At 39.8% G+C, this 25,510-nt stretch overlaps 1 protein-coding gene across 1 annotated transcript in view; it reads left to right on the top strand.

Moving 5' to 3' along the window:
- LOC130914549 (myomesin-3-like) overlaps nt 1-25,510 on the top strand; it is a 193,708-nt gene that overhangs the window by 146,383 nt on the left and 21,815 nt on the right. Inside the window, exons 19-25 of the mRNA XM_057833824.1 lie at nt 3,922-4,048; nt 10,709-10,890; nt 10,961-11,075; nt 16,737-16,893; nt 17,548-17,654; nt 20,666-20,710; nt 20,806-20,942. Coding sequence (XP_057689807.1) covers nt 3,922-4,048; nt 10,709-10,890; nt 10,961-11,075; nt 16,737-16,893; nt 17,548-17,654; nt 20,666-20,710; nt 20,806-20,942 — 870 coding nt within the window. The remainder of the gene's footprint in view (nt 1-3,921; nt 4,049-10,708; nt 10,891-10,960; nt 11,076-16,736; nt 16,894-17,547; nt 17,655-20,665; nt 20,711-20,805; nt 20,943-25,510) is intronic.

Here is a 25,510-nt window from a genome sequence, read left to right as displayed (position 1 = left end):
TCGAAGCCGTCGGCAAAACCATACATAAAATTAGACTAATCTCCATTCTCCAGTTAGCCTTAAAGTATTGACAATATTAGACCAAGGCTCACTCTGACCGTGTCACTAGGCAACTAGCTGTGTCCATGGATACCTACGGGAAAGGTACATCTTTAGCCCGTTTCAAACTGTTTACACGTGCTCCTTGATTGCACCAACAAATGTCTTTTTGTCTGCTTGCATTGGGGCTGCGATGATTAATCAACTATCAGAGTATTTGTAAACTACTGTAATTTTAGGACTATAAGGCGCACCCAACTATAGGCAGCACACACCAAATTCTAAGAGAAAAACGTTTTTTTGCATAGACTTCATAACCTATTGACATGACACGGGAAACGGGGCTGATTCATAGGGGGCCTATTTTCAAAAACTCCAAATTCAAATATTTTCAAAACTACGGCTGCTACCGACCAAAACAGGCACCTACCTTAGCCATATATGAGTTTCCATTAGCAGCGGGATAAAAAAAATTCAAAGTCGTTCCCTTATAAAATCCCGATTAATTATATTTTTGTACAAGTATAACACAACTTCTCAGATTTTAGTCTCAGATTTTACACTAGATGCACAAAAATCACCAAATTCAGAGACAATCACCTATATTTTAAGGATCAATAGCAATATTTAACATATAAGTTTTTAACCAAAATAGCAACTTAATTTTTTTTTTTAATTTACAGCAAGTTTTCAACAGCTAATAAATCACTCAATTTAACATCAGAAATTTAATATTTGAGGAAAATGTGCAGAATCAATTATAAATAATATGTAAATAGATTATTAATAAATTCTTTAAACTATCACAACTTCTTATAGAATAGAATAGCCCTTTATTATCATTATACACTATATACTAGAGTTGTTCAGATCATTTTTTGCTCCCGATCCAATCCCAATCGTTTTAGTTGAGTATCTGCCGATCCCGATATTTCCCGATCCGATTGCTTTTTTTTTTGCTCCCGATTCAATTCCAATCATTCCCGATAATTTTTCTCGATCATATACATTTTGGCAATGCATTAAGAAAAAAATGAATAAAACTCGGACGAATATATACTGTACATTCAATATACAGTACATAAGTACTGTATTTGTTTATTATGACAATAAATCCTCAAGATGGCATTTACATTATTAACATTCTTTCTGTGAGAGGGATCCACGGATAGAAAGACTTGTGACTTTGTATATTGTGACTAAATATTGCCATCTAGTGTATTTGTTGTGCTTTCAGTAAATGATACTGTAGCCATGCCCAAATGCATGATGGGAAGTGGAACCATGACTGTGCGTAGCACTACCAATTGATATATCTTCTCTGCGTTGGGAAATAACATAAGGTGTTAAGAAGAATATCAGTTGCTACCTTGCTTCCCAACATTGCCTCCCATGATATTTCTAATCGTAGGGAGAGAGATTGGAAGGCTTTAGCCAATTAAAAAAAGGCTCCAAAGGCTGCCAAAATTCACTCTACTCATTTTACGCTGCCTTTTATCTCTCTATAAAGGTAAAACGGCGCCATTACAGATTGAGCGCGACAATGCGTGAGTGGGTCGTGCAGTGCATGCATTAATTTCGTTAAATATTTTAACATGATACATTTTTTTTTTAATTAATTACCGCCGTTATCGGGATAAATTTGATAACCCTACCTCAAGCCTAAACTAAAGACTCTGGATGAGTGTAACATATTATGTCTGTAACGTTAAATACAATTGGAAAACTGTTTAATTAAAAAAAAAATATATATATATATATATATATATATATATATATATATATATATATATATATATTAGGGCTGTCAAAATTATCGCGTTAACGGGCGGTAATGAATTTTTTAAATTAATCACGTTCAAATATTTGACGCAATTAGCGCACATGTCCCGCTCAGACAGTATTCTGCCTTTTGGTAAGTTTTACAGCAAGGCTTTTTGTACTGTCCAACAGCAAACTCTTGTGGTCGCTTTGCGACAGGGTTTATTGTTTTCTTGCCAGTTCCATATGGCTGCACGACGTCTCGGGCTGACGCCTAGGTTGTAATGTTGTGCTTATATGATCCTTGGACAAGATTTGTCCGTAAGTATGGTTGTTGTAAAGAATGTACATATTATGTTAGTAAGCGAAATGTTATATTTTTTGTATGAGACGCTTTTTGTTTATGTTTAGTGAAACTGTATAGCGTGCTAAGCTAGCGTTGTTGCTAATGCAATGCTTGTGTACTTTTTTTTGTAGTTTTACGACGGTCTAAAGAGGACAATGGTTTGAGGCCATTTTATTAATAATAACAATAAATAAATAAATAAATAAAGTCTGATTATTAAGGCGTCGTTCACTAGCTGTCTAGCTTTGGAAAAAGTAGACGCTTCGGAGTGAGAACAGCATAGACAGATTTAAATGACAGTAGAGTGAAATGCCCACTACAGTCCTTATGTACCGTATGTTGAATGTATATATCCATCTTGTGTCTTATCTTTCCATTCCAACAATTTATTTGACAGAATATATATATAATTTACAGAAAAATATGGCATATTTTATAGTTGGTTTGAATTGCGATTAATTGTGATTAATTACGATTAATTAATTTTTAAGCTGTAATTAACTCGATTAAAAATTTTAATCGTTTGACAGCCCTATATATATATATCTATATATATCTATATCTATATCTATATCTATCTATATATATATATATATATATATATATATATATATATATATATATATATATATATATATATATATATATATATATATATATTACTATTAAAAAAAGCATGGCCGATATTTTTTTGCTGATTCCGATACTTTGAAAATGACATGATCGGACCCGATCGATCGGGATGCTGATTGATCGGGACATCTCTAATAATAATATTAACAATAATAATGATAATAAAGATAAATGAGACTGTTCTAGCTCCATGGATTTAAATGACCACTAGTAAACGTCCAATCCATTTGAACTGGGAGGGTGGCCGCGTCATTCGTTACCAAAACCTCCCACTTCAAATGGACTGGACGTCTCATGCTGTGAATGGCAATCAATGAGTTATTCTGAATTGTGATTTTACATTTAGGCCCATTGTCAATACCAGCTATTTGTGATTTCAAGTTCTTGGTGGCAGGATTCCTACAAATTCACTGCATAGAATGTTATTATGGCAAGTAGAAACTATTTTTAAAATGAAGGGGAATGTGGGGGTTAATCACGTCTCGTTTAAAAGGTGAGAACATGAAGCGCCCCCCTTTGGGCAAAAATAACAAGTGCCTTGCAAGAGTATTGCATCTACTTCCAGCATGATTTATTGAACAGGGCAAAGGATGATTACACAGGAGGAGGGAAAGTGATTCAAATCATCGAACGCCACTTCATTGCCCCCTAGTGGACGCCAAGTGCCCTCTAAATTTTAACCACCGTAATTTGATTTCCAAAAGTTAAATCTCACTATTTATTTTTTTCCTTTTTTGGGGGGGATTCCACCGCTCCTCCGAGTGCATCGTTTAGCCTCGGTGACTAAGGAGAAAGCGTCTCACCGAGACGATAAGAGCCTTGAAGTCTAAGTGGCTGCGAATAGTAAGATCAATGTGCAAATCAATAAGGTTGAATCCCCTCTCTTCCCAAAGTAAAAGTGTCTGGGGGAGGAGGGGTTCAAGAGAAAACGCTGTTGCAGCAGCAGTAATGCCTTCTCAAATGCCTGCTAGAGTCAGGAAAAAAAAGCTCCTGTGCAACCCAAGAGTATAAATCTAAAACGAACGTGGCAGCCAAGTGCCAAGTCTGGCTCAGTTTTACTTTATTCTCCATTTATCACACGCTCGACTCCACTGAAGTCATCATTTGGGCATTATTAGTTTATTTAGACTTTTTTCTTATAGGTTTCCAACCTGACCGGGGGGCTTTGGTACCAGTTCCGCGTGTATGCTGCCAACATGGTTGGCGTGGGGAAGCCGTCGGATGCCAGTGAGGCTTTTCTGTGTGAGGAGTGGACTATGCCAGAGCCAGGTAAGAAATCATCTAAAATAATACTGTGTATGGAAGATTTTATTAAAAGAAAAACCAATTCACTGCCATTGACGGCAAAGGATGTTCAAACCATTTGAAGGATCGTTCGTTCATTCGCCCCTCCCAGTCAAAATTGATTGGCTGCAGGGGCGGAACTTAGTGAGGTTTTGGGGGTGCGACCGCACCTCGGCCTCCAGGGCTAGGTTCAGATCGCAGGTCTTGATGCACAACAATCGGTCTACCTACTCTATTGACTAATCAGAGATTCAGTGCCCTCCATAATTATTGGCACCCCTGAAAAAGATGTGTTTTTTAGCTTCTATTTTTTTTTTTTATTCAAATAATATGGGACCTTAATGGAAAAAAAGAGAAACATCCAACCTTCAGTACAAGTGCATTCATTCAGTGGGGAAAAATCCCACATAAAGAAAAAATTATTTGACATCAAATAATGTGTGTCACAATTATTAGCACCCCTGGTGTTAATACTTTGTACAACCCCCTTTTGCCAACAAAACAAGGTCTGGGGACTGAGATGGCCATGGGAGGAGGTTGATTTTGTGTCTGGTGAACCATTTCTGTGTAGATTTGGCCATAGGGTCATTGTCTTGCTGAAAGACCCAGTGACGACCCATCTTCAGCTTTCGGGCTGACATACTTCACAGTGGGTATGAGGTAGAGGTTAGATTTTGTGCCCGAACCCGAACCCGACCCGAATGTCGGGTCGGGTCGGGCCCACATTTTAAGCATTCATGTTCGGGTCAGGTCGGGTCGGGCCGCCATGCCGGACTAATAAATTATTAAAAAAACAAAACAAAAAAAAAAATTGGAGAGCAGGCTCTCTGTATTGCGCTTTTGCCTGTGCGTGTGCACGAACGCCGTGGCGCCGGCCGCTTTTTCTTCTTGTCCTCCCGCTGTACCGTTTGCGCACGGCCGAGGCGCCGCCCTCATTTTCATTTCCTTGTCAGAGAGGCGCGTCCATGTGAGAACAATATCCCACACACTCAGAAATATGTTTAACAAACTTTCCCAGCGTTATTTCGTTGTGTGAATGCTTTGATAATTCTCAGAAAAATATGTAGATTATTTAAACATTAAGAAAACTTGCGTTTTTTTCTGCCAACTCGAAGAAATGAAAATAAATTGCTGCTGCTGCGTTTTTTCCGCGTCACTCCAAAAAAAAAAAAAAAAAAATCGGGTTTTTCGGGCTCGGGCCTGCAAATCTAGTTAAGTGATCGAGCTCGGGCCGGGTCAGGCCTCAATACCGGCGGGCCGTGTCGGGTCGGGCTGGATTTTTTAGGCCTGAACTAGGCTCTAGTATGAGGTGCTTTTCAGCATGCGCATCTTTCGTGGCACGCCAGACCCACATATATTACCCCTTTCCCACTGGCCAAAAAACCCATGTCAGCCCGCTAACAATCGGCTTTTGGTGGCAGTGGGAAAGGGGCAGCGACCCGCCTCGACCCCTGTCAATCAACCCACCAAGCGACCCGCGTTAAAATCACCTCGGCTCTGATCGTCATGCAGTGTGAAAGCAAAACCCCGGGTCAACAGTCAACACCCTAATCTACGTGGTGACGTAGGCTAGTACGTGATGCGTCATAACAAAAAACAAAAACCATGTGCTCTAGCCCGGATCCACATACGGCGAACAGTCGGTGTAGCAGCGTTAGCAATAGCTATAACAGATGAAACAAAGGCTCTTCTCCTCCTTCTGTGACGTACACGACTCCTTTCAATTTCAAACCAAAATTCACGTCGCCTACGTTGCCTCAGCACAAGCAGAGTGTAGATTCTTTGCTGCATTTCGACCATTTTGAGGGCAGTAAAAAGCATGAAAACAGATAACACAAATGGAAAGGAGGCTTCCATGTTGCTTTGCATTGTTTACTTCCTTGAACTGAATGAATTCGGTCGCACTTGTCGAAGCGCATCTTGGCGTGGTGACGTCACGAACCTTACGCACGGCTGAGGAGGGGTGGAGAGTTAGACGGGTGGGAAAAAAAAAAAAGACACGACTTTTTTTGTCAATGAGAAAGGTGCCAAATGCCAATTGCTAGTGGGTTGCATCGGCTTGGAAAAAACGCGCATTGACCCACTAGTTTCAGTGGGAAAGGGGCATTAGAGTGTTTGTTGCCAAAAAGCTCAATCTTGGTCCCACGCGACAAACACTCTAAGGGGGTCTGGCGTGCCACGAAAGATGCGTATGCTGAAAAGCACCTCATACCCACTGTGAAGTATGGGGGTGGGTCAGTGATGCTGTGGGGCTGTTTCGCTTCCAAAGGCCCTGGGAACCTTGTTAGGGTGCATGGCATCATGACTGCTTTGAAATACCAGGACATTTTTAATCAAAATCTGTTTCCCTCTGCCCGAAAGCTGAAGATGGGTCGTCACTAGGTCTTTCAGCAAGACAATGACCCTAAACATGGCTAAATCTACACAGAAATGGTTCACCAGACACAAAATCAAGCTCCTCCCATGGCCATATCAGTCGCCAGACCTTGTTTTGTTGGCAAAAGGGGGTTGTACAAAGTATTAACAGCAGGGGTGCTAATAATTGTGACACACATTATTTGATGTCAAATAATTTTTTCTTTATGTGGGATTTTTTCCCCACTGAATGAATGCACTTGTATTGAAGGTTGGATTTTTCTCTTTTTTTCCATTAAGGTCCCATATTATTTGAACTAAAAAAAATTATTAGAAGCTAAAAAACACATCTTTTTCAGAGGTGCCAATAATTATGGAGGGCACTGTAGGTGGACATCACCCTCTAGTGGTGGCCGCCATTACTGGGGTGTTTACACACCTCAGTAGCAGCCCAGCGTCAGTCAATGTACACAGTACAGGGTTTCACCTAGGATTTTTTGAAGCTGTGGTAGTGGTTGGCTACATCAGAGTCGGACAGTTCCAACATGTTGTGCCACGGCATAATTGCGTCATATCATGAAAAATTAGGTTTTTTTTCTCACATTTATTTTTTTCCAAAAAGAACCATAACAAAATGATTTGAAATATTTCATTAGCCAGGCTAATGTCATAGCTCTCAGCTATGGTACATGTACGTAAAATGCGTAGCTGATTACAGCTACTTACATCTCTTATTCCTTTTTTTTTCCTTATCTTTATTTGGCCCTAATATGTACTGCATCACCACAACAATAATAGTCTCTTGTTTGTTGACAACTTAAATCTTTTCTTAATACTTCAAAATGCTCATCTGAAATTACAACCAGTGATATCAACTAGGGCTGTCAAACGATTAAATTTTTTAATCGAGTGAATTATAGCTTTAAAATTATTTCATCGTAATTAATCGCAATTCAAACCATCGATAAAATATGGCATATTTTTCTGTAAATTATTGTTGGAATGGAAAGATAAGACACAAGACGGATATATACATTCAACGTATGGTAGATAAGTACTATATTTGTTTATTATAACAATCAACAAGATGGCATTAACATTATTAATATTCTGTTAAAGCGATCCATGGATAGAAAGACTTGTAGTTCTTAAAAGATAAATGTTAGTACAAGTTATAGACATTTTATATTAAAATCCCTCTCAATGTTTTCGTTTTAATAAAATTTGTAAAATTTTCAATCAAAAAATAAAGTAGTAGTTCGCCACTGTTGATGTCAATAATTACACAATGCTCATGGTGCTGAAACCCATAAAATCAGTCGCACCCAAGCGCCAGCAGAGGGCGACAAAACTCCAAAAAACACAAGTAACACATGGAGATTACACTGTGCTGTCATTTTAATCTGTTTGAGCGGGACATGTGCGTTTATTGCGTCAAATATTTTAACGTGATTAATTGAAAAAAAATAATTACCGCCCGTTAACGCGATAATTTTGACAGCCCTAAAATCAACCATCAAATGCTATGCTAGTATGCGAAGACTCGAGTCAAACACACGCCATAAAGAACGTAGACGTTATGTCATAGTCAATATTAAGATCGTTTTCACAGGTTTAAACCAGAATTACATTCTTTAACTTGAAATACCTTTCTGTGGATTTTTCTCCCAATTTCCAACTTCGCACCAACGTAGTCAAGCAAAAGCTTGTAACAGGAGAACCGATTGTGATTTTCAGAATAAAGCGTGTAAACGAAAACATTTTATTTGACGTGCTATTTTAGAAGACTTCTGGCAAATAGCGCGGAAATAATGAGCTGTAGATATTCTTTTTAGATGCTCTACTGCCCAAAACAGTGCATTCCTTGTGCACTGCCCCACAGCCAGCTAACACTGAATGTACTTCAATAAACCACAAGGCTTGGTCTTTTCTTGCCTTTGTGTGGAATCACTCGATTTTATATTGTGAAAGTATAACACAGAAACCATAGACTTTATAATACTTGACATGACAAATTCAAATATTTTCAAAACCAAAACTGCTACCAACCTAAAACCAAAACAGACACCTACCTTAGCCATATACGAGTCTCCATGAGCAGCGGCATCAAAACAATTCAAATTTGTTCCCTTTTAAAATCCCGATTTTTTTTTTTTTTTTATACAGTGGGGCAAATAAGTATTTAGTCAACCACTAATTGTGCAAGTTCTCCCACTTGAAAATATTAGAGAGGCCTGTAATTGTCAACATGGTTAAACCTCAACCATGAGAGACAGAATGTGGAAGAAAAAAACACAAAATCAAATTGTTTGATTTTTAAAGAATTTATTTGCAAATCATGGTGGAAAATAAGTATTTGGTCAATACCAAAGTTCATCTCAATACTTTGTTATGTACCCTTTGTTGGCAATAACGGAGGCCAAACGTTTTCTGTTACTCTTCACAAGCTTTTCACACACTGTTGCTGGTATTTTGGAGATCTCCTCTAGAGCAGTGATGTTTTGGGGCTATCGTTGAGCAACACGGACTTTCAACTCCCTCTGCAGATTTTCTATGGGGTTGAGACCTGGAGACTGGCTAGGTCCAAGGTCCACTCCAGGACCTTGAAATGCTTCTTACGAAGCCACTCCTTTGTTGCCCTGGCTGTGTGTTTGGGATCATTGTCATGCTGAAAGACCCAGCCACGTCTCATGTTCAATGCCCTCGCTGATGGAAGGAGATTTTCATTCAAAATCTCTCGATACATGGCCCCATTCATTCTTTCCTTTACACAGATCAGTCGTCCTGGTCCCTTTGCAGAAAAACAGCCCCAAAGCATGATTTTTCTACCCCCATGCTTCACAGTGGGTATGGTGCAATTCAGTATTTTTTCTCCTCCAAACAGGAGAACCTGTGTTTCTACCAAAAAGTTCTATTTTGGTTTTATCTGACCATAACACATTCTCCCAGTCCTCTTCTGGATCATCCAAATGCTCTCTAGCGAACCGCAGACGGGCCTGAACGTGTACTTTCTTCAGTAGGGGGACAAGTCTGGCAGTCCAGGATTTGAGTCCCTGGCGGGGCATTGTGTTACTGATAGTAGCCTTTGTTACTGTGGTCCCAGCTCTCTGTAGGTCATTCACTAGGTTCCCCAGTGTGGTTCTGGGATTTTTGCTCACCGTTCTTGTTATCATTTTGACGCCACGGGGTGAAGAGGGAGTTGAAAGTCCGTTTTGCCCAACGACAGCCCCAAAACATCACTGCTCTAGAGGAGATCTGCATGAAGGAAAGGGCCAAAAATACCAGCAACAGTGTGTGAAAAGCTTGTGAAGAGTTACAGAAAATGTTTGGCCTCCGTTATTGCTAACAAAGGGTACATAACAAAGTATTGAGATGAACTTTTTGGTATTGACCAAATATTTATTTTCCACCATGATTTGCAAATACATTCTTTAAAAATCAAACAATGTGATTTTCTGTTTTTTTTCCCCCACATTCTGTCTCTCATGGTTGAGGTTTAGCCATGTTGACAATTACGGGCCTCTCTAATATTTTCAAGTGGGAGAACTTTCACAATTATTGGTTGACTAAATACTTATTTGCCCCACTGTAAGATGCACACAGACTACTTTTCATTGTGTCAAAGTGTCATTTTGTCAGTGTTGTCCCATGAGAAGATATATTTAAATATCTGCAGAAATGCGAGGGGTGTACTCACATTTGTGATACACTGTAGCTTCGCTACAACAGAGCCTGCCCGAGAAGTCTACTGCTTATTTATTTATTTGCTCATTTAGGCTCATTCAACAAGTGAAGGTTAAATCAGTGCTAACAAAGTTCTCCAAGCTCCCTTTTTACATAATACATATTGTTTGATTCTACCATAGCATAGCATGTTTCGCGATGCTGGTGCGAAACGAATGCTCATTAGTTCCCCGCCCTTCAGTGTTGCCATGGTGACATAAAAGTCGCGCTGAAACAAAAGCCCTCGGGGATGACACGTGTATTCTGAGAGATGTATGATTATTGCATAGAAACATAGACACACACACGCATGCAGCTCCCTGTGACATTAATATTGAAAATGGAACGAAGCGCTCTCAAGCTCATACTGGTTTTTGAAGCTCGGATCATTAATCCTGGCTAATGGGCTCCCCTTGATGGCCTTAATAATTCTAAAGTGGGCCCCAAAAATCATTACGCAAATTAACCGCTGCAATCAGACGGATCGAGGAATTTTGTCTTGTCTGTTTCACGGTTATTGATAGACGTCGACACGGAAACGCGTGCTCAGTGATAAATCTTTCTCAGGTTGTCCCTTTGACGTGGAAGTCCGCGAGGCTAGGGACCACTCTTTAGTGCTCCTGTGGGCCGCGCCGCTCTACGAAGGCCGGGGACCCGTTACGGGATATTTATTGGAAATCAGCCTGGGCGACCAATCCGACGAATGGACTGCTGTGAATGCCAAGCCGGTTACAGACACGTATTATAAGGTATTATTCAAAAACTGAGGAAGAATATAGTAAGGTGCTAAATGTTTGATGTGTTTTTGATGACATGCAGGTTTCGGGTCTTCAGCCGGGTCAAACTTACCGTCTTCGTGTGTCTGCTGTCAATGAGGCGGGAACGGGTGCTGCCTCCCTCCCTTCGGAGCCGGTCGTGGCACAGACCTCGCCAGGTCAGCCCTTGCATAATGTTTGTTACGGTATTAAGCTCCAATGCAATCCTATAGGGAAAAACGCTATACAGTGCCATGCAAAAGTATTCGGCCCCCTTGAACCTTGCAACCTTTCGCCACATTTCAGGCTCCAAACATAAAGATATAAAATTTTAATTTTTTTGTCAAGAATCAACAACAAGTGGGACACAATCGTGAAGTGGAACAAAATTTATTGGATAATTTAAACTTTTTTAACAAATAAAAAACTGAAAAGTGGGGCGTGCAATATTATTCGGCCCCCTTGTGTTAATACTTTGTAGCGCCACCTTTTGCTCCAATTACAGCTGCAAGTCGCTTGGGGTATGTTTCTATCAGTTTTGCACATCGAGAGACTGACATTCTTGCCCATTTTTCCTTGCAAAGCAGCTCGAGCTCAGTGAGGTTGGATGGAGAGTGTTTGTGAACAGCAGTCTTCAGCTCTTTCCACAGATTCTCGATTGGATTCAGGTCTGGACTTTGACTTGGCCATTCTAACACCTGGATACGTTTATTTTTGAACCATTCCATTGTAGATTTGGCTTTATGTTTTGGATCATTGTCCTGTTGGAAGATAAATCTCCGTCCCAGTCTCAGGTCTTGTGCAGATACCAACAGGTTTTCTTCCAGAATGTTCCTGTATTTGGCTGCATCCATCTTCCCGTCAATTTTAACCATCTTCCCTGTCCCTGCTGAAGAAAAGCAGGCCCAAACCATGATGCTGCCACCACCATGTTTGACAGTGGGGATGGTGTGTTCAGGGTGATGAGCGGTGTTGCTTTTACGCCAAACATATCGTTTTGCATTGTGGCCAAAAAGTTCAATTTTGGTTTCATCTGACCAGAGCACCTTCTTCCACATGTTTGGTGTGTCTCCCAGGTGGCTTGTGGCAAACTTTAAACGAGACTTTTTATGGATATCTTTGAGAAATGGCTTTCTTCTTGCCACTCTTCCATAAAGGCCAGATTTGTGCAGTGTACGACTGATTGTTGTCCTATAGACAGACTCTCCCACCTCAGCTGTAGATCTCTGCAGTTCATCCAGAGTGATCATGGGCCTATTGGCTGCATCTCTGATCAGTTTTCTCCTTGTTTGAGAAGAAAGTTTGGAAGGACGGCCGGGTCTTGGTAGATTTGCAGTGGTCTGATGCTCCTTCCATTTCAATATGATGGCTTGCACAGTGCTCCTTGAGATGTTTAAAGCTTGGGAAATCTTTTTGTATCCAAATCCGGCTTTAAACTTCTCCACAACAGTATCTCAGACCTGCCTGGTGTGTTCCTTGGTTTTCATAATGCTTTCTGCAGTTTAAACAGAACCCTGAGACTATCACAGAGCAGGTGCATTTATACGGAGACTTGATTACACACAGGTGGATTTTATTTATCATCATCGGTCATTTAGGACAACATCGGATCATTCAGAGATCCTCACTGAACTTCTGGAGTGAGTTTGCTGCGCTGAAAGTAAAGGGGCCGAATAATATTGCACGCCCCACTTTTCAGTTTTTTATTTGTTAAAAAAGTTTAAATTATCCAATAAATGTTGTTCCACTTCACGATTGTGTCCCACTTGTTGTTGATTCTTGACAAAAAAATTAAATTTCATATCTTTATGTTTGAAGCCTGAAATGTGGCGAAAGGTTGCAAGATTCAAGGGGGCCGAATACTTTTGCAAGGCACTGTATGTTTTTCTATGAGAGCAGAGAGGTCAGCAAACTTTGTTACTCAAAGAGCCATTTCGACAGTTTCCATGCAAAAGACAACTCGGCAACATTAACAAAACATCCACAGTATACATTGTTTTTTTTTTTCAAAACATACATGAATATTTGCAAAACATACACAAACATACAGTGTCCTCCATAATTATTGGCACCCCTGAAAAATGTGTTTTTTAGCTTCTAATATATTTTTTTTTTATTCAAATAATATGGGACCTTAATGGAAAAAAAAGAGAAAAATCCAACCTTCAATAAAAGTGCATTCATTCAGTGGGGAAAAAATCCCACATAATGAAAAAAATATTTGACAAATAATGTATGTCACAATTATTAGCACCTCTGGTGTTAATACTTTGTACAATCCCCATTTCCCAACAAAACAAGGTCTGGGGACTGAGATGACCATGGAAGGAGCTTGATTTTGTGTCTAGTGAACCATTTCTGTGTAGATTTGGCCATATGTTTAGGGTTATTGTCTTGCTGAAAGACCCAGTGATGACCCATCTTCAGCTTTTGGGCAGAGGGCAACAGATTTTGATTTAAATTGTCCTGGTAAACTTTTTTTTTCTGTTAAGCTTATTTTCAGCTGGCTGTTTTTCTTATTTCAAGAAATCTCAGTGAGTAAAATCGACTTGAAGCACTGTAGCAGTAGCTAAATTAGGGGAGCGTTCCCCACCTCCACAACATTGACGTCTTTTTACATTACTTACAGTGGCTGCTGCTGGCGGGAAAAAAAACTTCTAATATCCCTTGTCTTTGAAGGGGGCGGGGGAGCCGGCATGTTGTATTTCTGTCGGGCTGTGTGTGTGTGTGGGGGGGGGGGGGGGGGGGGGTTCAAGTCATCAGCCAATCAAACGTGCGTGCGAGGGGAAAAAATGGACTGGCACATTCAGCAAATGAAAAGGGGTCAATGTAAGTCTGAACATAATGAAAGTGGTAGGATCAATTCTATCCTTACAACTAGAGATGTCCCGATCGATCGGGATGCCAATAGATCGGGTCCGATCACGTCATTTTCAAAGTATCGGAATCAGCAAAAAAATATCGGACATGCCTTTTTTTAATACATATATATTTTTTTAATTAAATCGTTTTCTAATTGTTTTTAACGTTACAGACATAACATCTTACACTCATCAGTCTTTAGTTTAGGGTTAAGGTAGTGTTATCAAAATTATCCCGTTAACGGCGGTAATTTTTTTTTTTTTTTTTAATTATCACGTTAAAATATTTAACGCAATTAACGCATGCTCTGCACGACCCATTCACGCATTGCTGCGTTCAATCTGTAATGGCGCCGTTTTACCTATATATAGAGCTAAAAGGCAGCATAAAATGAGTAGAGTGAATTTTGGCAGCCTTTGGAGCCTTTTTTAATTGGCTAAAGCCTTACAATCCCTCTCCCTATGATTAGAAATATCGTGGGAAGCAATGTGGGGAAGAAAGGTAGTAATTGATCTTTTTCTTAACACCCTATATTATTTCCAAACGCAGAGAAGATATATCAATTGGTCCCACAGCACACAGTCACGGTTGCACTTCCCATCATGCATTTGGGCAGAAGTTAAATGGCTACTGGTTTACTGAAAGCTCAACAAATACACTAGATGGCAATATTTAGTCACAATATACAAAGTCACATTTATCCTTTAAGAATTACAAGTCTTTCTATCCGTGGATCCCTCTCACAGAAAGAATGTTAATAATGTAAATGCCATCTTGAGGATTTATTGTCATAATAAACAAAGAACTTATGTACTGTATGTTGAATGTATATATTCGTCCGAGATTTATTCATTTTTTTCTTAATGCATTGCCAAAATGTATATGATCGGGAAAAATTATCGGGAATGATTGGAATTGAATCGGGAGCAAAAAAAAAAAGCAATCTGATAGGGAAATATCGTGATCCGCAGATACTCAAACTAAAACGATCGGGATCGGATCGGGAGCAAAAAAACATGATCGGAACAACCCTACTTACAACATATAGGAAGACAATCTAAATGGCCTATATTACTGAAGTCATTATATAATGCAAATAAGCTTGCTTAAAAGTTGGTGGGGATAATTTGAGCATCCTGAAAAGTTGGTAGTGTTATGTCCCTACCATCCCGATGCAAACCTACGCCCTTGATTTCCTTTCTTGGTCCGATATAAGTTCTTACCAAATGCGCTACTGCCCTCCAGTGGCCAGTTTTATTACTTTAAAATGGATTTTGAGTGTTGTGCTTTGGAGCCAAGTTGCATCAGAACCTAGAGATGTCTCTTGTGGGAAAAAAACGTAAAAGACATATAAATACGTTTTTGTGACACTGAAACAATTAAAAATAGAACGTATTTACACGTTTTTGGGAGCAAATGAGTTAAGTGTGTTAGAATAATGCAAACAGTTAGACGGTGCCTACGAGAAAGGGTACTCTCCTTTAATCGTCACTATCAATGTTGAGTCCAAACCTACACCCTTGTTTGAAGCATAACAACCATAGCTTCAATTCAATTTTATTTGTTTAGGCCTGGATCACAACAAGGTTGTCTCAAAGGGCTTTGCAGAGGCAATATGATACACAATCAGAAACAGCAAATGAAGCAACAAAGATGAATAAATAAAGTTCAAGTCCTGGGTATCCCCCATCCTTAGACCCTCTATGTCGGCAAGGAAAAACTCCAAAAACTCCAGAGTCTTTGGGAGAAAATGAGAAACCTTGGGGAGTACCACAGTCAGGAGAGATCCACTCCCTGGACGGATAGACAGGAAGCCCCAGGACTGCTAATGGGAATTAGCAGGCGAAGTTACAGTCCGTAAAGATGCAGTGGAGTAAAGGAACAAGAAGAGGTCCATCGAGCCAGATGAGACGGAGGTAGCAACGAGGACGTCCATCCAGACAGGGGTCCGGACAGTCAGGAGGCTGCAGCTGAAAAATAGCCCCTCCCCAGAGGGGAGGGGGGAAAGGGGACACCGGGTGACTAGTGATGAAGAGACTAGACAACTAGATATTAACATTAGAAAATAGAAATAAAGTAAGACAAGTGGTAGGTAGAGTGAGAAAAAGGAGATAGAACTCGGTGGCTGTACTTCCCCCAGCATTATAACTTCTAGTGCAGCTTAGACTAAACTGTGAGTCTACGCCGACTTCAATTAGCCTGACCATAAGCTTTGTCGAATCGGGACGTTTTTAATCTAATCTTAAATGTGCAGACTGTCTCGGCTTCTTTAATATTAGCTGGAAGCTGATTCCATAAAACGGGCTTGGTGGCTAAAGGCTCTAGCTCCGACAGTACTTTTAGAAACCCTGGGAACTACCAGTAGACCTGCATTCTGAGAGCGGAGTGTTCTGTTGGGGCGGTATGGAACCAGAGCATCGGTGAGATAAGATGGCCCCAACCCATTAATGGTCTTAAATGTAAGAAGGAGGACTTTAAATTTAATTCTAAACTCGACTGGAAGCCAGTGAAGGGCCTGGAGCACAGGGGTGATGTGCTCTCTTCTATTGGTTCCTGTTAAAATTCTTGAAGCTGCGTTTTGGACTAGCTGAAGACCTTTTAGAGAACTTTTAGGACAAGCTGCAAGTACGGAGTAACAGTAATCCAATCTCGATGTAACGAACGCATGAATTAATTTTTCGGCATCGTTTTTAGATAAAATATTTCTAATTTTGGCTATGTTGCGCAGGTGAAAGAAGGCCGTTCTGCAGGTTTGTTTAATGTGAGCTTTAAACGATAAGTCAGGGTCGAATAAAACTCCTATTTTTTTAACTGTGGTGCTGGAGGCTACACTTACATTGTCCAGGGTGACTATCTGGGCAGCTAAAGAGTCTCTCACACTTTTCAGGCCTATTATAAGGACTTCTGTCTTTTCAGGGTTAAGTAGAAGATAGTTAGTGCTCATCCAGGTATTTATATCTTCCATTTGTAATCCTCAGACACCAAAGACATAGAAGTGGGTGTCGATGACGACGGCTTCATCTACTTGGCTTACGAATGCGATCACGTAGTCGACGGCAACGTGGGACTCTGGAACAAAAATTACACGGAGCCAATCGACGGGGCGAGAGCTCAGACGGACAACAAGGACGGCAGGTAGGGACGCTTTGCGTAAGTGTGAACACGGCGGATCGGGAACTTGGTGAAAAGGACACGAGATGGAGCCAAGTTGAAATTCGGTCACTGAACTCAACTCTCCGAAGTCTCTGACCTTTTCACACTCTTTAAGTGCCTTCTCGTGTTCTTTCGAAAGCGGTGTTCCGTCCTTCCCCTTTCCGCTCGTAAAAAGATTTCATCCTCACAAGGACGAAATTTATTAGGATAAATGACTTATGTTCTGCTTAAAATATGAGCTAATAGAGCGACTGTTCTTGTAAATGAGGCTTGAACAAGCCGGCTGGCAATTTGGGAGGATTGCCGCTTAATGCCTGAGTCTAGATTTGACTTGTTAAAGGGGGCACATTGAGAAAATTGACATTTGAATGGCTTGTATACAAATGCTTGCATCTCTGGAGTGCGTGTCTTCCCGTCAAGTGTGAAATTATACAACAAATTCAATCTTTTCTGAGCTGCCTATTTAAAAAAAAAAAAAGTGAAACATGGTGCTCTGAGTGTTGCTGAATTATGACATACCAGACGAGGCAACACACTCTGAAATACTTGAAGAAAAATAATGCAAAACATGTCTTTTTAGTGAAGGGAGACAAAGGAAATGGTTTAAATTGAACATTTAACGTCGATCTCCTGTAGGTCTGTCCTCACCTTCCGCGACCCCTCTGAAGAAGACTTGGGTCTCTACACCGTGGAGATGAGCGACGATCCTAGCTTGTCATCCAGCCACCTGCTCACTGCTGAAGGTCGAACGACTTTATTTCTTTTTGTTATTTTTTGTTTTGTTTTTAACCCGTTTTTAACCTGTTCAGCTGCTTAGACACGGATACTAGGAATCTGAGTGTCCTTATGGTCTGAACAGTTTTGATGTATCACCAGTGGGCGGGAACGGTCAGGAACGCAGTTCCGGTATAAGATTCAGGGCTGGAATGCAGTTCCGGTATACGGTGCTTTGATTCCGAAAATATGATGGCAACTGTCAAAACGCTATGAAAAAAAAATACAAAGCTGCTATACACACATTTCATCTCCAAGAAAAAAACAATCTACAGCAATCAGATTTACATACACAAGTGTTAACAACAAGCATAATAAAGTGCTTATTTAGCGTAATCCGTTACTACCGATATTTATTATTTACTTTATTCCACAGACAGCATGGAGGTTTCCCCAGCTGCTTCAGTTATCTGAGTTTGACTATGACGAGTCACGTTAATGTGCGAATGCACGCAGCAAAGCAAAACGCCTGCACTCATTTATCCGTTCAATGGGCGGTAATTAATTTTTTTAATTAACCACGCTAAAATATTTGACGCAATTAACGCACATGTCGCGGTCAGACAGATTTAAATGTCAGTAGAGTGAAATGCCCACTTGTTAATTGTGTTTTATGGAGTTTTGCCGCCCTCTGCTGGCGCTTGGGTGCGACTGATTTTATAGGCTTCAGCACTCATGAGCATTGTGTAAGTAATTATAGACATCAACAATGGCGGGCTACTAGTTTATTTTTTGATTGAAAATTTTACAAATTTTATTAAAACGAAACATTAAGAGGGGTTTTAAAATAAAATTTCTATAACTTGTACTAACATTTTTCTTTTAAGAACTACAGGTCTTTCTATCCATGGATCGCTTTAACTTAGTGTTAAGTTAATGCCATCTTGTTGATTTATTGTTATAATAAACAAATACAGTCCTTATGTACCGTATGTTGAATGTATATATCCATCTTGTGTCTTATTTTTCCATTCCAACAATAATTTACAGAAAAATATGGCATATTTTATAGATGGTTTGAATTGCGATTAATTACGATAAATTAATTTTTAAGCTGTAATTAACTCAATTAAAAATTTTAATCGTTTGACAGCCCTAGTTTGAAAATTCTCACACTGACTCCCCTTTAAGTCTTCGTTTCCATATCAGCTGAGGAATATACAGTGCCTTGCAAAAGTATTCGGCCCCCTTGAATCTTGCAACCTTTCGCCACATTTCAGGCTTCAAACATAAAGATATGAAATTTAATTTTTTTGTCAAGAATCAACAACAAGTGGGACACAATCGTGAAGTGGAACAACATTTATTGGATAATTTAAACTTTTATAACAAATAAAAACTGAAAAGTGGGGCGTGCAATATTATTCGGCCCCTTTACTTTCAGTGCAGCAAACTCACTCCAGAAGTTCAGTGAGGATCTCTGAATGATCCAATGTTGTCCTAAATGACCGATGATGATAAATAGAATCCACCTGTGTGTAATCAAGTCACCGTATAAATGCACCTGCTCTGTGATAGTCTCAGGGTTCTGTTTAAAGTGCAGAGAGCATAGGAAAACCAAGGAACACACCAGGCAGGTCTGAGATACTGTTGTGGAGAAGTTTAAAGCCGGATTTGGATACAAAAAGATTTCCCAAGCTTTAAACATCTCAAGGAGCACTGTGCAAGCCATCATATTGAAATGGAAGGAGCATCAGACCACTGCAAATCCACCAAGACCCGGCCGTCCTTCCAAACTTTCTTCTCAAACAAGGAGAAAACTGATCAGAGATGCAACCAAGAGGCCCATGATCACTCTGGATGAACTGCAGAGATCTACAGCTGAGGTGGGAGAGTCTGTCTATAGGACAACAGTCAGTCGTACACTGCACAAATCTGGTCTTTATGGAAGAGTGGCAAGAAGAAAGCCATTTCTCAAAGATATCCATAAAAAGTCTCGTTTAAAGTTTGCCACAAGCCACCTGGGAGACACACCAAACATGTGGAAGAAGGTGCTCTGGTCAGATGAAACCAAAATTGAACTTTTTGGCCACAATGCAAAACGATATGTTTGGCGTAAAAGCAACACCGCTCATCACCCTGAACACACCATCCCCACTGTCAAACATGGTGGTGGCAGCATCATGGTTTGGGCCTGCTTTTCTTCAGCAGGGACAGGGAAGATGGATGCAGCCAAATACAGGAACATTCTGGAAGAAAACCTGTTGGTATCTGCTCAAGACCTGAGACTGGGACGGAGATTTATCTTCCAACAGGACAATGATCCAAAACATAAAGCCAAATCTACAATGGAATGGTTAAAAAATAAACGTATCCAGGTGTTAGAATGGCCAAGTCAAAGTCCAGACCTGAATCCAATGGAGAATCTGTGGAAAGAGCTGAAGACTGCTGTTCACAAACACTCTCCATCCAACCTCACTGGGCTCGAGCTGTTTTGCAAGGAAGAATGGGCAAGAATGTCAGTCTCTCGATGTGCAAAACTGATAGAAACATACCCCAAGCGACTTGCAGCTGTAATTGGAGCAAAAGGTGGCGCTACAAAGTATTAACGCAAGGGGGCCGAATAATACCGCACGCCCCACTTTTCAGTTTTTTATTTGTTAAAAAAGTTTAAATTATCCAATAAATGTTGTTCCACTTCACGATTGTGTCCCACTTGTTGTTGATTCTTGACAAAAAAATAAAATTTTATATCTTTATGTTTGAAGCCTGAAATGTGGCGAAAGGTTGCAAGGTTCAAGGGGGCCGAATACTTTTGCAAGGCACTGTATTATGGCGTTCATGGCGTTTTGATTAACTCCACGAACATATAGACTCAAAATCACCTCCAGATGGACTTAGTGAATCTAGCAGTTCTAATCTTTTTGCAAAGCACCTTCCCTCAAGGTCACTACACTAATAAGCCATCATGTTCTCCATCAACTTTTCAAAATGTGATCAATGAAATAAAAGTTTAATGAACCTTTCTTGACTCTCGCAGACCTTGAACGCCTCAAAGAGCTCAGCCAGCAAGTCAGAAATCCACGTATGCCTGTTCATATTATTACTGAACTCACTCTCAGAGTTTTGATGCATTGATCATTTTTTAATAAACCAGTGGTATGTCTCATCCATTACTAGTGATCACGCTGAAGTCTGGCTGGAACGTGGACGTTTCCGAGACGGGCGGCGTGCGTCTGTGGCTTCAGACGGAGAGTCTGAGCGACGACGCCGAGTTGCGCGTCGTGTTCAATGACAAAGAAATCTCCAGCACTCCGGTAAGAATAACTGCATACACATTAGCATTGTAATTGCGTAACATTTAGTTAAGATAATGAATTAGACAAACAACAGTAAGTGAGAGAGACAAGATGGTGCTTAATATCGCTACCATGGCAACCGCCATTGATTCAAGTTGTGCAACTCACGCTCTTGAATGGCTGGGAAGATTGCACTGAAGGCAAGCATCGAATTTCTCATCGACGCTGGCCTCCAACCTAACAATGGAGCTGACAAACTTTTATTGAATGTATTATTATTAGGGCTGTCAAAATTATCGCATTAACGCGTGGTAATTAATTTTTTTAATTAATCACGTTAAAATATTTGACGCAATTAACGCACATGTCCCGCTCAGACAGTATTCTGCCTTTTGGTAAGTATTACAGCAAGGTTTTTTGTGCTGTCTAACAGCAAACTTTTGTGGTCACTTTGCGACATGGTTTATTGCTTTCTTGCCAGTTCAATATGGCTGCACGACGTCTCGGGCTGACGCCTACTTTGTAATGTTGTGCTTATATGATCCTTGGACAAGATTTGTCCGTAAGTAGGGTTGTTGTAAAGAATGTACATATTATGTTAGTAAGCGAAATGTTATATTTTTTGTATGAGATGCTTTTTGTTTATGTTTAGTGAACCTGTATAGCGTGCTAAGCTAACGTTGTTGCTAATGCAATGCTTGTGTCCTTTTTTTTGTAGTTTCACTACAGTCTAAAGATGACAGTGGTTTGAGGCCATTTTATTAATAAATCAGATGAAAAAGGAAGAAGTCTGATTATTAAGGCGTCGTTCACTAGCTGTCTAGCTTTGGAAAAAGTAGACGCTTCGGAGTGAGGACAGCATAGACAGATTTAAATGACAGTAGAGTGAAATGCCCACTGCGGTCCTTATGTACCGTATGTTGAATGTATATATCCATCTTGTGTCTTATCTTTCCATTCCAACAAATTATTTTACAGAATATATATATAATTTACAGAAAAATATGGCATATTTTATAGATGGTTTGAATTGCGATTAATTGCGATTAATTACGATTAATTAATTTTTAAGCTGTAATTAACTCGATTAATAATTTTAATCGTTTGACAGCCCTAATTATTATTGAATTGAAGTACAAAATAATTACACATACAATCATATGAAAAAATTTAAACACCCCATTAAATGTTCAGTTCTTTATTAATAAATGTTCACATATTAATGTCTCATCTTGTTTTTCTTTATATCTGGTAAAAGAAAGTGATTTAATTGCAGGTAAACAACAAAAATTAACATTGTTTTAATCATTAAACCAAATATATCAACAAAAATGTATATTCCGATCGATCGGGTCCGATCACGTCATTTTCAGAGTATCGGAATCTTCAAAAAAAATATCAGCCATGCCTTTTTTTAATAAACAGTATATCTTTTTTTTTTTTTTTAATTAAATCGTTTTCTAATTGTATTTAACGTTACATAATATGTTACACTCATCCAGAGTCTTTAGTTTAGGCTTAAGGTAGGGTTATCAAATTTATCCCGATAATGGCGGTAATTGATATTTTTGCTGCACGACCCACAAACGCATTGTCGCGCTCAATCTCTAATGGCGCCGTTTTACCTATATAGAGAGATAAAAGGCAGCGTATAATGAGTAGAGTGAATTTTGGCAGCCTTTGGAGCCTTTTTTTAATCGGCTAAAGCCTTACAATCCCTCTCCCTATGATTAGAAATATCATGGGAAGCAATGTGGGGAAGCAAGGTAGCAATTGATCTTTATCTTAACACCTTATTTTATATCCCAGCGCAGAGAAGATACATAAATTGGTAGCACCACGCACAGTCATGGTTCCACTTCCCATCATGCATTGGGGCATGGCTACAGTGTCATTTACTGAAAGCTCAACAAATACACTAGATGGCAATATTTAGTCACAATATACAAAGTCACAAGTCTTTCTATCCTTGGATCCCTCTCACAGAAAGAATGTTAACAATGTAAATGCCATCTTGATGATTTATTGTCATAATAAAAAAATACAGTACTTATGTACTGTATGTTGAATGTATATATTCGTCCGAGTTTTATTCATTTTTTTCTTAATGCATTGCCAAAATGTATATGATCGGGAAAAATTATCGGGAATGATTTGAATTGAATCGGGAGGGGGAAAAAAAGCAATCGGATTGGGAAATATCAGGACCGGCAGATACTCAAACTAAAACAATCGGGATCGGATCGGGAGCAAAAAAACATGATCGGAACAACCCTAATTCTAACTGAGGAAAAAGTTAGGACACCCTACCACATAATAGCTAGTGTTATCCCCTTTGGCTGAAATAACTTCAGTGAGACGCTTTTGTTAGCCATCTACCAGTCTTTGACATCGGTCTGAAGACAGTTTGCCCCACTCAACGCAGAATACTTTCAGCTGTGAGATGTTTGAGGGGTTTCTTGCATGTACAGCCCGTTTCAAGTCACCCCGCAGCATCTTAGTAAGATTTAGATCTGGGCTTTGACTCGGCCATTTCTCCATTTCAGCCCTTCTTTGGTGGATTTACTGGTATGTTTTGGTCAAGTTCGCATCAGTTTTAATTTAGGCACAGATGATCTCACATGTTCCTCAAGCACCCTCTGATACACGATAGAATTCATGGTGGATTCTATGATGGTGAGCTGGCCAGGTCCTGCTGTAGCAAAGCATCCCCAAGCCATGACACTTCCACCTCCATGCTTCACAGTTGGTATGAGGTTCTTTTGCTGGAATGCTGTATTGGGTTTACGCCAAACATGTCCTCTGTTCTGGTGTCCAAATAATTCAATTTTAGACTCATCTGTCCAAAGAAAACTATTCTAGAAGTTCTGGTCTTGGTCTACATTCACTCTGGCAAACTGCAGTCTGGCCTTTATGTTCTTCTTGGAGAGCAAAGGTTTCCTCCTTGCACACTTACCATAAAGGTTAAACTTATGAAGTTTCTTTCTGATTGGAGAGGCATGCACTTTCACATCAACAGTAGCAAGAGCCGTCTGTAAGTCCCGTGATGACATTTTAGGGTTCTTGGAGACTTCTTTTAGCATCTTGCGGTCTGCTCCCGGGGTGAACTTGCTTGGACGGCCAGACCTGGGCATGTTGGCAGTTGTCTTGGATGTCCGGACAGTGGAATGGCTGATTTTATATTCTTTTGAGAGCTTTTGAAATCCTTTACCAGACTCATAAGCGTCTGCAATCCTCTTTCTGAAAGCTTCAGACAGCTCCTTTCAATGGTGTTTCCTCTCACTTCAACAGTCAGTCACAGCTGAAAGTATTCTGCGTTGAGGAATGGGGCACACTTTCTTCAGACCGATGTCACAGACTGGTAGATGGCTACAAAAAGCTCCGAAATGACAATGTCAGACGTCTGTGTGGTTTGCTGACTGTATTCAGATGCTCATGACATCAACACTTGCAGAATGTAACTAAAATAAAAATGAAATTAAATCAGTTTCATCTTCAATATCAATTAAATCACTGCGGGGGGGTGAGATCTTGATAAGAAGAAGGTGGAAGCAAGACATCATCACCCACGTGGGTGCAATGTGCACTGTGAGTTGGGGTAAAAAAAGCAAATGGGTAGAAAAGCTGAAGCAAATTGACAGTTATTTCATGCCACAGCTTTGACGTCTACTAGAGGAAATTACCTTTTGGAGGCTGGAAAAGAAAATGATGAATAACACGGTTGGGGAGCGTAACACAAATATTATTTAGAGTGGTCTTTGGAAGGACCTGTTTTCTCGCACAAAACAGACGCTGAGCATTTTATTTGATTATATTACCTGTCTATAATGAAGTCAGACAAAAGCAAGACGGAAAATGACCTCCCTCAAGGCCAAAATGTTCACAAAAGTGGAAAATTTATGATTTTACGAATAGAAAAAGGCCATTTTGATTGTGGGAGGTCGTAAAAATATGCGATCTTGCAGCAGCACAAAAGGAAAGGCTCAGTTTTAGAAAATACATTTTCTGGAGAAATTGCGATGGTAGCTTTGCTTCGGCTGTTACGTAAGTAACTTTTTAGTGATTTGGGGCATTTCGAGGTCACTTCCTGTTGATATCAGGCAGTCTTGCGTTTGGCAGCTTTTAATTTTCGCCTTAGTCTTATGGTCGATAATACTTATTAGTAGAGATGTCCCGATCGATGAGCCACGTCATTTTCAAAGTATCGGAATCAGCAAAAAAATATCGGACATGCCTTTTTTTAATATATATATATTTTTTTTAATTAAATCGTTTTCTAATTGTATTTAACGTTACAGACATAACGTTACACTCATCCAGAGTCTTTAGTTTAGGCTTAAGGTAGGGTTATCAAATTTATCCCATTAACGGCGGTATTTTTTATTTTTTTTAATCTATCACGTTAAAATATTTAACGCAATTAACGCATGCGCTGCGCGACCCACTCACGCATTGTCGCGTTCAGTCTGTAATGGTGCTGTTTTACCGATATATAGAGCTAAAAGGCAGCGTAAAATGAGTAGAGTGGATTTTGGCAGCCTTTGGAGCCTTTTTTTAATTGGCTAAAGCCTTACAATCCCTCTCCC

The sequence above is a fragment of the Corythoichthys intestinalis genome, chromosome 4, assembly GCF_030265065.1.
Source record: "Corythoichthys intestinalis isolate RoL2023-P3 chromosome 4, ASM3026506v1, whole genome shotgun sequence".
In the NCBI taxonomy this organism is placed as follows: domain Eukaryota; kingdom Metazoa; phylum Chordata; class Actinopteri; order Syngnathiformes; family Syngnathidae; genus Corythoichthys; species Corythoichthys intestinalis.
The sequence above is the reverse complement of the archived record's forward strand: the minus strand, read 5'-3'. Positions and strand labels throughout refer to the sequence as shown.